The sequence below is a fragment of the Amblyomma maculatum genome, chromosome 1 (genome assembly GCF_055883805.1).
Source record: "Amblyomma maculatum isolate TAMU_Amacu chromosome 1, ASM5588380v1, whole genome shotgun sequence".
NCBI lineage: Eukaryota > Metazoa > Arthropoda > Arachnida > Ixodida > Ixodidae > Amblyomma > Amblyomma maculatum.
The window spans coordinates 408,467,786-408,484,832 of NC_139344.1; the positions used below are offsets into that span (position 1 = coordinate 408,467,786).

At 45.6% G+C, this 17,047-nt stretch overlaps 1 protein-coding gene across 1 annotated transcript in view; it reads left to right on the forward strand.

The window, feature by feature from the left end:
* PolZ1 (DNA polymerase zeta catalytic subunit) overlaps positions 1-17,047 on the forward strand; it is a 138,034-nt gene that overhangs the window by 96,208 nt on the left and 24,779 nt on the right. The window contains exons 19-22 of the mRNA XM_084596365.1: positions 196-308; positions 5,455-5,596; positions 10,597-10,841; positions 11,509-11,560. Of these exons, the coding sequence (XP_084452491.1) occupies positions 196-308; positions 5,455-5,596; positions 10,597-10,841; positions 11,509-11,560 (552 nt within the window). The remainder of the gene's footprint in view (positions 1-195; positions 309-5,454; positions 5,597-10,596; positions 10,842-11,508; positions 11,561-17,047) is intronic.

Here is a 17,047-nt window from a genome sequence, read left to right on the forward strand (position 1 = left end):
CTGGGTTTTCGCAGAGCTTTCTCAGAGTTTTCTTGTAGACACCCCAAAACTCTCCCAGGCTGGTTAAGTTTTGACTAATGAGCTTTGTGCCTTTTGTTCTAGCTCTTTGCTCATTTTTCGTTTTCTGGCTAGTGAGGACCGTTGCCGAGAAAACCTGCAGACGTTTCTGATTGCGAGTGATGGTGCTGTGTGCAGGTTACCCTGAACATCTACACCTTTGAGAATGCCTACTACCACGTGATGCACCGTCGGGTGCCCCTCTACTCGTTCCGCACACTCTCTGAATGGTTCAGCCAGGACTTGTTTAGGTGAGTGAGCAGGGTTTGAGTTCATGGTTGGGTGGGCTGCAACCAGCAGCAGTAAGGGGGCAAGAGGAGCTGTGCTCGTGCAAGTCAAGGTACAGGCATAAGGTTTTCATTTCTATACCTGTCTTTATTCCATTTGAATGTCGCCGAGTGCTTTGCTGCAGGTGAAAGTGCAGATGGACACACGGGGCACGGAGCAACTTGAAGGAAAAGGGGCTGCCATTGCATGGATGGGCATTTACTTCTCAGTGTATTCTCCCTCCACTGCACAGCCTAATATGGCCAGAAATCGACCCACAGTGGTATATTTTGTTGCTTTGAAGTCACTTTCTTAAGCTGCAGGTTATTTATTTATTTAGTTGTTAGTACCTGCATCACATATTCATAACAATAGTAGACAAGCAGTCACTCGTGCAAACCGTAGTCGGATGCATCGTTTGTGGCCACTGAGACATTATCTGGTGGCACAGCGTTCCCATTCTTGAACCTAAAAAGTTATTCTTGAACTTAAGAACACGGCAGTGATGCACCGATCAGCTTCTGAAACGATGCTCAGATTTGTTACGTTGGCTGAGTGATGCTGGCTGGTCAAGCTGCCATTCCTGCTGGCTGGCATGGAGCTCAGAAACGCAGTGCCAGAACTAAGTGATCAAACTTTTGGGAGGGGGGACCGTTAGTTCAATAGCAGGACTGCTGTTGCATGTATGCCAGAAATGCTTGGGCAGCACTGCAGCATGCATTTCAGGTTTGGGTAGGGCCATTTTGGCGACAGCTTACTATTGCACTCATTCCTGTATATGGCCTTCCTTCAGCAGTCAATTTTGAGTTAACCAGCGGGAAACCTATAATGTCCAAATTAGCAAGCATGTGATAACATAGACTTACATGTGTGTTGGTTGGGGCTGCATCTGCAGTCAAGATTTTCTGTAATAGTATTGTTACGGGGTGGCAAGCTGATGACAACAGAGAACAGAGAGATGTTCGATGACCGTGAGATGACGTCTTTTTTTGTTGCGTGCACATTAAGAGTGGATGTATTAACATATACAGTCAAACCCGGATATATCGAACTCGAAGGGGATCGCGAAAAAGTTCGATATATCGATAATTCGATATACAGAAATTGGCTTGTGACGACACTTACGATGCGAAAAAACGATACCGTATTTGCCGCGTAATCAACCCACTCGCATAATGAACCCACTCTCCACTTTTGCACCCGAGAATTTGAAAAAAAAAAAATTGCGTTAAGGCCAGCTCGCTCACATGCAAGCGATTGAGCGATCTCGGCGACGAGCGGCAGCGACAGAGCGAAAAATTTCCAACTTGTTGGAACTGCGTCCCGCTGGCCGCTCGAGCCACCGCGGCAGCTCAAAACAAGGTTTCTGTGTCGCTGCGGCAAAAAATCAGAAAATCGCGAGCGTTTTCGCTTGCATGTCGATGGCGCGCGTCACTCCGTTTCGGTGGTCGCAGCCACAGCTCATTTCTTGGCAGCGTGCCAAGATGTTGCGCAGCGATAACGTCGGGGCGCGTTTATCTTTTTATAGCTCCTCCGGTGGCGGGGAGCGAACTTGGCAGTGCCTGGAGTGCTCGTGATGGCTTGATTGCACAAGCCTGGTTCGATTTATCACGCCGCGCTTGGGGCGGGCGTCATGATCGCAGCAGCTGACGGCGTGCTTCCCTTGATTCATACATGCAAAAATAAACGGCTCCAGCCAAAAAAAAAAAAAAAAAGCCTGCCGCTTCTTAACGTTCGCAGCCGCCATATCTTACGCTACGTTGCGCGTACAGCACAACAATAGGAAAGAATGGCTCTCGAAAAAAAAAAAAAGAAAAAAAAAACAGAGAGCTGCCGCTTCTTAACGTCCGCAGGCGCCATAGCCACGTCAGCAGGCGCCATAGCCACGTCAGCCGCCGCGCGCAGAGGGTTCGCAACACACGCTGGAGAAAGCGTCCCACGTCTGTCTGAAAACGAGCTGAGCTGGCTTGGCGCATGCGTAGCGCGTGCTGAAGGAGAGAGCTCCGCAAAAGAATGGGCACACCCACGCACATGGCTTGCAAACGTCATGTGTTGGCGCGCGGGAAACGATAACTGCAGATGCGCGCGCCTTTGGGGAATGGGCGCGGCGCTGTCCAGAACTGTCCCCTCTCATTCCTTCCGTGGGTGGCTTGAAAACGTCACGCGGCAAACGGCCAAGGGTGATGCGATCGTCTTTAGGGAAGGCACACTTTCCACTGCGTGGTGCGGAGTTCGATATATCAAACGACCCGCGAAATTGAGTTCGATATATGACGCGGCTTTCCTATACTTTTACATGGGATTTTTAAGGGGATATTCCGTGAGTTCGATATAACCAAAATTCGATATATCCGGGTTCGATATAAGCGGGTTCAACTGTATTTAGAAAGGGGTAGCTGACCACAGGCAAACAACTCCAGGCCAGTGGCGCCCTGCACGAACCACACACACTTTGTCGTCCTCACGTTCCCCACATTCCACACATGAGCACAGCGCTTTGTCCTCGTCGTCCCATGACAATGTGATCAAATTAACGAGCTTTTACTGTAATTTTTTATTCAGCAATAGCCTCTCCTAAGGCCCCAAAACAAAAGAAACAAACGTTTCCTTGTGCTTTTTTTTTGGTGTAAATTATTAGTCTTTCTTGTTTCACGTACGTGAGCGCTGCCTCATAAAAGCGGGGGTGCAATAGCTGCGCCAGTTGTGCCATTTTGATACGGGTGCATATTTCTGCACCATAATGTGAAATTTGCTAAATTTGTGCCATGCTGCGCCAAAATGCTCCAACTAACCGCAAAAGTTGTTTACCATACTCAGGGACAACTTTATGCAGCCGTGATATGGCCAGTCATGACGTTTTAGACACTGCAGTGTGTATCACTGGCCCTTTTTCTTTTTTTTTTTTTGAAATAACGTCTGTGGTTTTAACGCCTACTCATATTTTTCTCTCATGCATCCACGTGCTTCCTCTGCTTTTTGAATACGCTGAACCGTTACGGTTTGAGGATGCTTCAATACACAGGCCGCAGTAAGTGCGGGTAAGCATCCCCGTAATGCAGAGGGGTTGTTTTTAACGATGCACCACTGATACTGCGTCGCATTGCGAAAAACGGCTGTGGTAGTATATGTGATTTTGGAGCAATACTCCAACAGTGTTTTAAGCACCGCATGCCTTTAATGGAAGTACCTCTAGTTTTTTGTGCGGCTCTTAAAGTTTTTGGTATTTTATTAAGCTTGTTTTTATGCGGTCTCGTCATCAAGTAGTGCAGGAGTTGCAGCAGTTATGGCTTCTGTGTTAGTGCTAATATAAATTGAGGTTGTACATGTGAAATTTGTTTCAGGCGTCAGCGGGTCGGAAAACGCGCAGCAACCTTAGGTTTTGAATTCCATAACACTGCAGTGGAGCCAAAGACAGCCAAAATTAACATTTACGGATGCTGGAGCATCAAAATACGACTATAATTTCTGTTCTGTGCACGAGATATGTGTCTAATATCCTGAGCCATCGCCCACCCCCCCTTGATAAAAATATCTAGTCACAAAGACCGAGTCATGGCCAGTCCCCATAGGAAGCAAATCACGGGCTGAAGAAGCGCTCGCTCGTCAGTTTTTTTTGTTTACTACTCGATTTCATATCCTGTTTCGGCATTTGCTCCTTCGCGTTTTGGTCGCCACTTTTTGTCTTTTTAGCGCTGAAGCACTACTACTCACATTCTTGCAAAAAGCCGATGTCTAAAGCCGATTTGACTTTTGACCTTTTCGAGGGACTTCAGGTGTGACAGATATTGTGCCTTTCCTTTCCTGTAATCAAATTATAGAACGCTGATGAACTTTGATGGGTTCAACGGAACGCTGGTTGTGTTCGATAAGGGGTGCGCAATGTTTTGTATTTCTCCACTGCAGATACTGCAGTGCTTTCAATGATTTTTATGCCAAACTGTAGTACAAAGTGTGATTTGTATTCAATGCCATCACTAATAAAAGCATTACATTAAGAAGGTCGCATCTGTGAAGCACGCATGCAGGGTGGGGTTTGGAAGCATGGCTGCCTGATTAACGCAGGAAAATAATGTTTAATCATTGAGACACAACACAATCCTGTTAAAACGCCCTTCTGCTGCACAATATTCCAGAATAACTAAGGTAAATGAACTATTTTTTTTCGTTTGCTTTTGAATCAGCATTGTTTTTTGTTAAGTTTACTTTTGTACTGCACTCGCTTTTGTGCACATATGGATCGCAGTCACGGCTTTGAATTGGGCTCTTCTTTAGCTGCCCTTGCATGACACATGCAGTGGATTTCGCAGACAGTAAAACATTGTTGTATGAGTGTTGCAAGCAGTTAAGATAAGATCCCATGACCACGCCAGATGCAAAGAAAGAAAGGCATATTCTCTAGCTTTTTTCATTTTTATTGGGTCCCTGAAATTTGAAAAGTTAACCTCCTCGGTTTTATGGCTCGAATTTTTTTTTCTTTTTTGTGCCGAAAGTGAGGTTTCTTCCCTGTTTAGCAGCTCCCAAGTTTGAATTCATGCTGCAAAGTGCAGTTTTCTTTTTTATTTTTTTTCATGTGAGCTCCAAATATAGACTACTACTCCAAAACTTAAGATTTTGCTGCTCCAAAAATTGCTGCAAATTCTATTTCTGCTGTGTCACCCCTGTAGAAGTGAAACTGGTTTATACTGAGCGAGGTTAACAATATACCCGGCATTCTGTTGTTGTCTTGTGGCTACTGTTGTGTGAGATTGTACAGCTTATAGAGGCAGGAATGGGGTAAAGGGTGATGTTTGTTCCAGCACGTATTGCTCTCGTGTGAACATTTCAGCAGTGTCTTGGCTGTTTACACTGCCCAAACTATTTGTACAGGTTCTGCCAAAAGGGCGTAGAGCCCCAGTCGTTTGATTCTGGGCCAGCACTGCGTGTCTTGCCGAGAAGAGGAATGCTTGTATCTGCCCCACCGAAAATTGAGGCTTCCATAGACGCCACAAGGCTTAGAATTGCAAAGCCCTTGGGCTCTTGTCTTGAAAAAGTCAGTGCGGTGTGCCAGTGGGGATGCTTTTATGTGGCAAGTAGTTCCTTCGAAGGAAAGAGTTAACGGGTCTCGTTAATTATCCACCTCTGCGGGTGCAGGTGGCGCGTGGTGGAGCACTATGTGCTGCGTGCCCGGGGCAACCTGGAGCTGCTGGACGAGCTCAACGTGTTTGGCAAGACAAGCCAGATGGCCAGCGTTTACGGCATCCAGTTCCTCGAGGTGCTCAGCCGTGGATCGCAGGTGCGCCCATCAGACCACTGGGATGCCTTTCTTCAGTTATAGCATAGGTGCTTTGGAATAGGCAGTGAGTTAGAAAGAAATGGAGACGAATTTTTTAATTGTAAAGTTATTGTAAAAACCCATGTGCAGTTACAGACTGTCATGTAATACGGGATGTAATTTCACGGTAGCAAAAATGGAGAAAACATGTTTTCATCCACTCAACAGAAGTATTTATTTGCACTAAATTTAGCGGTAGCTTCACGAGGTGTATGCGCTTCGTGCATTCATGTCTTAATGCCACCCCACGTCAGGTGTCAAATAGCGCCACTCGTGTTTATGTACTGATTGCTGGTTCGCTTCCCTTCTCACGCCGACACGCTTGATTAGAAAATTTCACACACCGGGAAGAGAAGAGCTGGTCACATTCACCCTGGCAATTGTGAAAGCCGCAATGTATGGTCCTCCGATTGTTGTAAACCAGTAGGCCGCTTCCAGCTCGGATGTCGGATGGCAGTGCACGAGCTGCACGCAGTTAGCATGTGTCACGATTGCGCCTCTTTGCCGCTAGCACCTCATGCGGCGTGTGCGTCCCAGAAAGGTTCTAGCAATTGTCGTCGTTAGATGTATTCGTCTGCTGAAAGTCCCTTGCTAGAGACATCTTTCCATAGAAGCTCTTCTTCTGTACCTCTAAACTTGTTCATTATCCCGCATATTTTGAAAGTGCAATCCCCGGAATGCTAGTCAGGCATCCGTGATTTGGCTGTAGGTCGTGACGAGCATAGCTGGAGAAACCTGAGAGAGACCCGTGCAAAGTGCTGAGTGCGGCTTTCACGATTCCTACATCGTGCAAGCTGTAGTCGACCGGCTTCCGGTCACGTATGCATCTTGAGCAACATGGTCATGCTGTGGTCGTGAGGGGCGCGGGATCAGTATGGGGAAACAGGGGAAGCTTCTGAACAGTCAACTCCACTGCTAGATGGCGCTCTTTTTCACTGTAAGCCTGATGCTGATAACGCTGAATAATAACGAGAGCTGAACTGCGAATTTAGGCTGGAGTTCCTTCGAAACTGCATATAATTCAAGGTGGGAAACCTGACATGATAAAATTAGGAAAAAGCATCGTATTATGTGGGTTTTTACGATACACTGTGGCAGTTGTAGAGGGGGGAAGATGAGGCAAGGGTAGTGTCTTGGCTCTGCAAAGGCCTACGAATGTGTAACATGGCATTTAATCCAACCTGCAGGCGGGACTTTTATTGTATGTGAGGCATTTTCATGCTTTGCTGCCTGAGGCATGGTGCTTTTCTTTTTTTTTCCTGCACTGTGATATGTTCTTGTTTCTCTCGACATCAGACAGCTTGTATGAGGGGGCATTTCCGTATCCCTGAAGGGTGTTAATGCAACATTTGGAACTTTTCTGTCTTCTTTGGCCCACTTCCTTGTTCTGTATGGCAAGTGTTGCGTTAAAATTGTTAGCCCAGCTTTCTACCCATGCCCCGGTTACTGGCTGCAGTGGTTGTGAAGAGTCAGTGACAGTCACATGCGCATTGCAAGCACTGCAGCTCAGGATCTTGTCGTCCTCTAGGAAACTCCCCACAAAACAGTGGTGGCGAGTCACGCGTGTATCGGCTTCCCTTCTCACCTGATACGCATGCAAAGAAACCCGTGCAGACGCATGACAGCTCAGAAATTTCCAGGTTTGTTTGATATACTGACTGGTGTCGTTGTCGGCAGTATGATTGGCCTGAAAATGAAGACACTAAAGGAACGAGGTGGAGGGGCGTGCATCAGTAAAGGCGGCATTCACTCAGATGTAATGTGTTTTTTTACCAATTTTAGAAGCCATATGTTCCCTCTTGTGTTGTAATGTTAGACTGTACTTTTTTAAGTCATATATTGGTTTGTGTGACATACGGGCCAGCTCCTAACTTTGGCACATGAAGGTAAATAAAGAAATTAAAGGCTGGTACATCATGTAGGTCGACCGGTAGAAGCCCTGAGCTTCAGACGTTCAAACTAAAGTGACCAGCATGCTACACTACATTGCTGCAGAGGGAAACCTATCACTGGAGACAACTGCAGGGTTCATAGCAGTCCTTGAAAACACTGAAATTCTTTGGTTTTTAAAACCTCATATTCAAGGCCTTGAAAACCCTCGAAAAATTTGAAGGCACTTTTTTAAAAGTCCTTGAATTTTACACTGTTAGCAAGCAGCTTTGGCTGAGTGTCAGGTCGTGTTGCATGGCTGAAAATCAATCCATTTCGATTGGTATCAGTAATTGTAGCCCCTCACTCACTACACTCGCACAGTCCACTAAGCCTCTCTCATTATTTAGTGGATTATTTGACAACATTTCGGCATGTTTCTTTTATTCTTTTGAAGTTCCATGCTAACTTCTCTTCAAACCTCTTTAGAGTAGTCAAAGTTCTCCTTATACAGTCGAACCCGGTCATATCGAACCCGGATATATCGAATTTTGGTTATATCGAACTCACAGAATATCCCCTTGAAAATCCCATGTAAAAGTATAGGAAAGCCGCGTCATATATCGAACTCAATTTCACCGGTCGTTCGATATATCGAACTCCGCACCACGCACTGGAAAGTGTGCCTTCCCCAAAGACGATCGCATCACCCTTGGCCGTTTGCCGCGTGACGTTTTCAAGCCACGCGCGGAAGGAATGAGGGAGGACAGTTCTGGACAGCGCCGCGCCCATTCCCCAAAGGCGCGCGCATCTGCAGTTATCGTTTCCCGCGCGCCAACACGTGACGTTTGCAAGCCATGTGCGTGGGTGTGCCCATTCTTTTGCCGAGCTATCTCTCTCCTTCAGCACGCTCTACGCATGCGCCAAGCCAGCTCAGCCCGTTTTCAGACAGACGTCGGACGCTTTCTTCAGCGTGTGTTGCGAACCCTCTGCGCGTGGCGGCTGACGTGGCTGTGGCGCCTGCGGACGTTAAGAAGCGGCAGCTCTCTCTGTTTTTCTTTTTTTTGCGAGAGTCATCCTTTTTTATCGTTGTGCTGTACGCTCGATGTAGCGTAAGATATGGCGGCTGCGGACGTTAAGAAGCGGCAGGCTTTTTTTTTTTTTTTTGGCGGGAGCCATTTATTTTTGCATGTATGAATCAACGGAAGCACGCCGTCTGCTGCTGCGATCATGACGCCCGCCCCAAGCACGGCGTGATAAATCGAACCAGGCTTGTGCAATCAAGCCATCACGGCACTCTGCCAAGTTCGCTCCCCGCCACCGGAGGAGCTATAAAAAGATAAACGCGCCCTGACGTACGCTGCCAAGAAATAAGCTGGATGCAACAACCGAAGCGGAGTGACGCGCGCCATCCACATGCAAGCGAAAACGCGCGCGATTTCTGCCGCAGCGACACAGAAACCTTGTATTGAGCTGTCGCGGTGGTTCGAGCGGCAAGAGGGACGCAGTTCCAACAAGTTTGAAATGTTTCGCTCTGCCGCTGCCGCTCGTCGCTGAAATCGCTCAATCGCTTGCATGTGAGCGAGCTGGTCTTAACGCATTTTTTTTTTTCAAATTCTCGGGTGCAAAAGGGGAGGGTGGGTTCATTATGCGAGTGGGTTGATTACGCGACACATGCGGTATCGTTTTTTGGCATCGTAAGTGCTGTCACAAGCCGATTTTTGTATATCGAATTATCGATATATCGAACTATTTTGCGATCCCCTTCGAGTTCGATATATCCGGGTTCAACTGTATTAAGCAATGGGAAGACTACTTTAAAAGGTATTTTAGCGTTAATCGCCAAACCTTCATCGAAAACATGACCTTTCTTGCACATTCCAGAGAATTGTTTCATACTGTAAAGAAGAAGGCTGGCAGTGTGCTTAAAGTTGTGATTTCGAAGGGGCTGCAGAAGCATGTTTCAGCCACACGGTACTGTTACTAAGCGTACCTAAAGGAATAAGAGAAACATGAAACTCTGCAGTCAAGGCAGTTGCTGACTTGACATCTGCTGACAGCCATGCAGAAAAACCGAAGGTCACAAATGACATCACATATAGCGTGAAAATCAAACTGTCTTTGGAAGACTGCAAAAGGAAAGATGCAAGAGCTTTCTTGATTTAATTCGTCAGTAGCCTTTAACTAAATGCAGTTTATTACTAGCGGTTAGTGCGGTCACCTGTATTATGACACTGAGTAAGGGTTACAGAGTGTTAAGGAACTGAAAAATGTTATGTTTAAGTTACTGGTGTGTTTCAAGTCGATGTATGCCGTATCTCTTTTTTTTTTTTTCCTTTTGAATAAAATTTAGGGTTATGTTTTCGAAGCCGTTTTTTTCCGTCCCAGGTATTAAACACTACGTCGCTTGAAGTCCTTGTAATTATTATATCAGGGCCTTGAAAGTTAAAATTCCTGCAAACCCTTCAGCTAGTTACACACAATGTACAATACAAGTACGCAATACAGCGTGCAGATATGATGACCTTCGTATCTTTCTTTTTGGGGGTAACCCTGTCTTGGTGCATGGTCTTCCTGCTTTTGTTGTCATCTTTCTACCTCTAGATGACATTGAAATTAGAGGCTATAAACAATTTTTCAGCCACTCTGCATCTAAGGCGACATCTTTTATATGCTACTGAGAACACTCGCTCATTTCTGGGAGACATGACACACTGGGCTATTCAGTGACACCTTGAAAGGGTTTCATTTTTACAATGAGGTGCATCATCAATAGTGCGGCCTTCTCTTCTGAAGAGGAAGGAGCATGTGAAACCTTTGCATGGCCGTCTTATGAACACTAGGCAAAGGGAAGCTAGTTTTTGAGATACTTTTGTTTAATTCTGCAAACTTTCAATCTGTTGCGGCCATGTATTTCATCTTGCATTCATTTACTGTTATATTTTTTTCCCTCCTAAAGATGACCCTCACGTTTGTTAGTCATGTTTTTGCAACACTTAGGGGATAACAACGTTGGGTGCTCAGAGAACCCAAGAGTGCTCCAAGGACCACCGACCATTCACCACGCATGCATTTCTTTCTACCCTGTCCAGTTTCGGGTGGAGTCCATGCTTCTACGGCTGGTGCGCAGCCGTCGCATGGTCGCCCTCAGCCCGTCAACAGCGCAGCGAGCGAAGCAGCGGGCACCCGAGTTCATTCCACTGGTTCTGGAGCCGCGGGCGCAGCTCTACACGGACCCCGTAGTGGTGCTCGACTTCCAGTCCCTCTACCCGTCTGTCATCATCGCCCATAATTACTGTTTCTCCACTTGCCTGGGACGCATCGAAAGCCTGGGCAGGTGAGGAGGACGGGGATACTGTTAGGATGCCCTTCTATAAACCTCTGTCTGCCAATCAGAAGTTATATCAGAGTCGTCTAAACAGGCTTAGCTTTGCATTGGATGGCATGAAAATTGCCTGTTTATGCTGGAAATACTGCAGTTTGTGTAATGAATGGTACAATTGCTGATTTCATCTTTGTCGATATTTCCCCGTAGAGAGGCTGGTACCAATGAACTGTGATGCTCCGTTGTGACATAAGTAAGGCCCATGGTTTTTACGAAAAGTGCAGTGTTCATATGCGTTTGAAAGTTGAATTATTTTCTTTGCATAATGACGGTTGAATTGGTGGATAATGACTGTTCGGTATTAATTTGAAATTTCAGCCCTAGATTTTCACTTTAGCAAACACTTTTAACGACAGGTAGGCAGCTTGCCCAGGCATTCCACAAAATGCATGTGTTGTGTCTCTGTCTGTGTCATTCACTGACTGTGCCTTGAGTGTGCCTAGTTTCTGCTTGATGCTGGTCTTTCTGAAAACAAAGCTAGCTCTGTGCTGCCTTCATTCAGCAGGCTGCGATGTTTACATTGCAGCATGCTGGGCTCGATATAAAGAAGCTTTGCATGGCGTGCATGGCAGCGAACCGCATGATTCTAAGCCCGTGTGGCGCTCTGCCCTCATTTCAGTGCGTCACCCTTTGGCTGTTCCACGCTAGAGGTGCCGCTGACCTTTGCCCGGGTAAGTGGTGGGCATTGCCTCCCAACATTCCTGCTGCTGCGCTCTTTATGCCGCTACCTTTTCTGCGGGAGAAGCAGGCTGAAATTGGAGGCGGTGTAGGTTAGGAAACAAATGACCTGCTTGCATGAAGCAAATTACACTCTGTTTCATGGGCTGGTTGAAGCTCTGCGAAAGGGCAGCCTGGGCTTATCAGGATGATCTGGCTAAGCTACTTACTTATCAGCCACAACTCAGAAGTGCAGCAGGAACACACGTCTTTGAATGTATGCTATCTGGATTGGACTCACCTATGGGGCTGAGACGTGGAGGCTAACCAAGAGGGTTCTACTTAAGTTGAGGACAACGCAGAGGGCTATGGAACGAAAAATGGTAGGGATAACATTAAGAGATAGGAAGCGTGCAGAGTGGTCAGAGAAATAACTCAAATTACTAACATTCTAGTGGAAATCAAGAAGAAGAAATGGGCATGGGCAAGGGCAAGACATGTGCGAAGAGAGGATAACCGATGGTCGCTTAGGGTAACAAACTGGATTCCAAGGGAAGGAAAGCGTAGCAGGGAGCGGCAGAAAATTAGGTGGGCGGATGGGGTTAAGAAGTTCGCAGGGGTCAAGTGGATGCAGCTCGCACAGGACCGGGTTAATTGGAGGAATATAGGAGAGGCCTTCGCCCTGCAGTGGTATAGTCAGGCTGATGATGGTGATGGTGATCTGGATTGACTCAGGCCTCCCTTATCTTCCGTAAAGATGCAAACAGCTATCGAAATGGAGCATATAGATTCTCTGGTCCTCAGCTTAGCCTTATTTCCGTTTCGGACCCTCTGCTGGGTTTGGTAAAAAGAAAAAGAGCCTAACTGGCAAGGTTGGCATTTAGTTTCTACATTCCCCCTCCTCATAGTCTCACCTGTTTACCAACAATGCGAGCCAGTTACATGCCTTTCCTCTCCTCAAATCTAGAGATGAGTCTAGGTCATCAATGAGCACTGGACTTGTCTAATTTGCTTCATGCAGCCAAGCCGTGTTGTTAGGAGTGAACAAACAACATTCAGACAACAAGGGCTCAGTTGCACCAACTTGCACCAGGCCACACATTGAGCATTAACCTCAGAGCTTGTGTTGCCGTTGATTGGCACATATAAGTTGAACCTCGATATAACGAAGTCCTACTTGCAGCCGAAAATTTCGTTAAATTGCAAATTTTGTTATGTTGAGGTTGCTATGCTTTAGCTGCCTGAATGAATAACAGGTTCATGGAACACTGTTGGGAACTTGTAAATTATGAATTCATGAAATAAGTGAGAAATTCTTCAATATTAGTGCTAACAAGGGTAAAGGATGTTATTTTATGTCAGAAGCACATAATGAGTGATAGAAAACGCATAATTTTTCTCCGCGTGTGCAAAACCGCCGCTAGATTTGCCACTGGTTTCATCATCATCATCTAATATTTGCAAACAGAACAGAGACAAGTCTCTAGATCAGCTAATCCATGGACTTCAACCCTTTAACGGGGACGCTATCATATTATAGTGAACTAGATTAGTCTATGTCCGCATCGCCGGTGCGGCTGCCTTGGGCACGGCAGTCTTCCTTAGGCTTCACGTGCGCGTACCATATTTACTTGTATCAAATCCCAGCTCCCATTTTTGCGACTGAGAACACTTAGAAAAAAAAATGCTAGTCGTTAGCGCATCCCTTCGTTTCGCGCCGTCGCAGGCCAGGCCATTTCTTGGCAGCGTGAACATCACCGTGTGTCTCTTGGTATTAGCCCTAGTGGTGGGGTGCTGGCGGGGGAGAGGACTTGGCAGAGCACCAGTGGCCTTGAGAGGAGAGCCTGTGGTGGCTTGCTTGGCTCCTCCCGTTGTGCAAGCCTGGTTTTTAGTACGTTCACTTTATCACACAATTGGGGTGGGCACCGTCCGCTGCCACACGATCATTGGAATCTGTGATAACAGCAAGTGCATTTTGAAGCGACTGATGCTGAAAGCCGGCGTCATGATCGCAGCTGACCGCGTGGTTTCTTTGATGATTGATGGCTGGGATATACGACTCATAAAAAAAAAAAAAGAGGAAGGAAGGAATATAAACTTTTCCCCGCGTATTGAACTCTCCCCTCAAACTTGCATTGATTTTTCTTAGCGCTTCGTCATTTGGCCAGTGACATCATGACGTGACGCGTCCTAAAACTTCCACATCGTGGGTTTTGTATGCACGCTTCGGATGGCACGGCGGTATGCCCCTGTCATCATTTTATTAGATCCCAGACTGCCAGCAAAATTGCCGCGTAAAAGGGCAGATTTCAAATGCGGTGTGTCACGGCTGGAGTTTTAGTTCTCATCCAATTGTCAAGGTGGCTATTGGTACATGCATGCGATGTGCGAGGACTTCGTTAAATCGAAAATGCGGCATGAAATTTGTTCGTTAAATTGCGAATAAAAATACATGTTTTTCAATGGGGTAGAGATTGTGAAATAAAAAAAAAGTTTGTTACATCACGAATTTTGTTACACTGAGGTTCATTATATCGAGGTTCGACTTACATACATATAGTCTGTGGTACAAGCAATGCCTTTCTAATTTTTTTCTTTTTATGTTGGTGAGTAAGGACGTCACTGACTAATGGTATCAGCAGGTGAAAGCTTAATTAGCACAGTAATAGTTGCTGTGTAGGTACTATAATTTAACTTCATCTTTGTGAAAGGGCACCTGTTAAGTTGATAAAAAGTAAGAGATCTTGAGAACGCATAATGGTGTAAATGTTTTCTTTATTTTGTCTCTCAGGAAGCTGAATTTTGAGCGGGTGTTTTGGTGCTTTTGCACTCTCCCAGTGCTGCTTGCATTGCTTTTTGCAGCGGGGGTTGCTCAAGAAGCAATGTTATTAACAGGAGTGGAAGTGCTGCTTCATTTGCTCTATCCTGCTCCACAATGCACTGTTGCTCCAAAACTGCTCCAAACCAGCTGCTTTGATGTTCTGCCATTAAATTTAGTAGAGCACAAGTGTTTGCCGCTCAGTGGGTAATTGTATTGACAACCAAAAAATGTGTTCCGATGCAGTCTATTTAAGTGCCGTGAAGCACAGCAGGGCAGTGGGATGTCACGAGTCGTGCGTACATGCTAAGGGGTCGCTGTATTTGGAATGATGACAGCACACCGGTGGCAGAGTTATACTGCGTTTTGCAATGAGACATAAGGCACATAAAATTTTTATAAACTAGAAAAGAATGGAGATAATAAATGTTCGTTTGTGAATACTAGAGGATAATGAGTGTTTGTTTGAAGATAAATTTAAAGCAAGCCACAAGCAATTGGAGGCAATTGATTACGAAAGAATGTCCTGTGCACTTGGCGTAGTACCTTCTCCTAGCCTTTTGAACCACCGTTGAAGGGATAAGTGGGAACGGCGAGCAAAAGAGTAGCCGCAGGCTACCTCAACCTGTTCGGAAACTTGTCCAGCTGCATAGAACAGCACAAGTTGTTCTATGCTTCTTCTGTGAAAGCAAGCAAGTACTTTGCCATCGAGCCTTTTTGTTAACCCTTTGAGGGTCAAATTTAATGAAAAAAAAAAACTTTCCCAAATGGTCAAATTGCTTTATTGCAGTTTTTGAAAGTACAAAATGAGTAAAGTCGGGGAAAAGTTGTAAAAAAAAATATTAGGAACTGTATTTTGGAGACAACGTCGCTCGACACTTCAAGCTGGGGAACCTCAGGAAACTCGGTAAACAAGGAGAACGGGAATACCTCATGAGTATCAATGATAAACTAGCAGCAGCCCCAATTAAGATGGAAATAGCTCTACCAGAGTGGCCATAAAGATTAAAAAAAAGCTTTTGGCAAGGGGGTGGGGGACTCAAACCATGCAAGGCTCTGGACTGGGTGACAGGCTGCAGCTAGGAATCAGTTCTGTTTATCCCCTGCATGAAAGTACCTATAAAGATAGAAATCAAGTGTGGCTTGCCCATCACCCAGGGAAACAGCAACCAGGAAAGAAAGGGCATTGTTGCAGGCAGACCTGGTGACACACGCTGCAGCTGGGACTGTTATCTTCCAAGAAGGCAGTGCAATAAATTTCTAATGCTTCTTGTAATTCCTGGGAGGTGGCAGCACCTTCCAATGAGCATGTATCGTCATTAGGGGGCGGAATTTCAAACAGAGGAGGATTGAATGAGGAGGATTGAAGCTGTACCCTTACCAATGAAAAACTGCCACCCTACATGTACGGCAAAAACCCTCAAAGGGTTAATAATATTTCTGTCAAGCCTAAATCAGACAAAAGCGTAATTTCAACTTCACGGAAGTGGCGCCACAGGTGCCGATCACTAGAAACCTTCTCAAGGGTATTGGAAAGCTATACAGGGCTTATCGCTAAGGTGTATAAATAAAGGAAGTTCATTGTTGCTCGAGTGAAAACTTGGAAGCCACTGGCAAAAGGCTGGGAAGTAAAGAAGTTAGAGGAAAAGGCATCTATCCTCCCTGAAGGCATTGCTGAGTGCCAGGAAATTTATCAGCACAAGCATAGGATCGTAAAGGTATACACAAGATGGGGGTGGAAATGTGCTGTTCTTTGATGTGAACCCCCTAACCAGTGGTAGGGCTCGAGCGCATGGAAGGGGTAGACTCCACATCTGCTGAATCTGTCAAGTCAAAATAGTGAAAACCTTTTAGTCAAACTTGACTCGCAGGTAAGAAGCGTAGATGCAAGTATTCTGTTTGCTGCTAGTCTGTTTCAAACTGCTGCTCAAGTCAGTTGTGTTATCTTAAACATCTCTACATGTTTTGGCTGCCTTGTCTTTTCTTGTTAGAGATGCTTGCGTTGTCAGCAAAGCATTGAACTTTGAATAAAATGGAATCAAATTCGATATATTTGCTTGTCAGGAATAGTGAACTGCAGTTATTAAATGCTTATGACTCAAGAAACATGCCGAAATAATAATTAGAATGCTCCCAAATTCTCATTTTGTTGCTTCAAAGCTGCTCTAGAGTGGCTTTATTACCGCTGCCTGAGCTGCTCCAAAATGCTTGAGTCTGCTTCCGTCTCTGTATGTAAAATGTGCATTAAAATTTGATTGAGTAGGGAATGGCGAAAGTGCGCAGTTTGGCTGTGAAAAGACAAACTTGTTGTGTCGATCAGCAAATCTCAATCATAGACATTGTTCTGTCAAATACTAGAACTTACTGTTTGTACATATTGAATAGAATGCATTGCAAGTCTTGTACTTAGTTTTTGCGTTTATCACAAACAACATGCATTTCTCTGCCACTTGTCGACAGTGGCAGCACAACTGTTTGAGCATATGCATTGTGTTCCTGTAGAGCGCAAGTAGATCTCGTTGGGGACTTAGCGGAAAGAGCTTAGCACAGGTGATGGTGACCAGCTGGGCGGAAAAATAAGAAAGTATAGAAAAATCTGTAAGCAGTCATTTTCTGCCGAACCTTCCACAAGACAGGGTTGGGAAAGTCATGGCATTCTCATTATTGGCATCTTCCTGTGCCG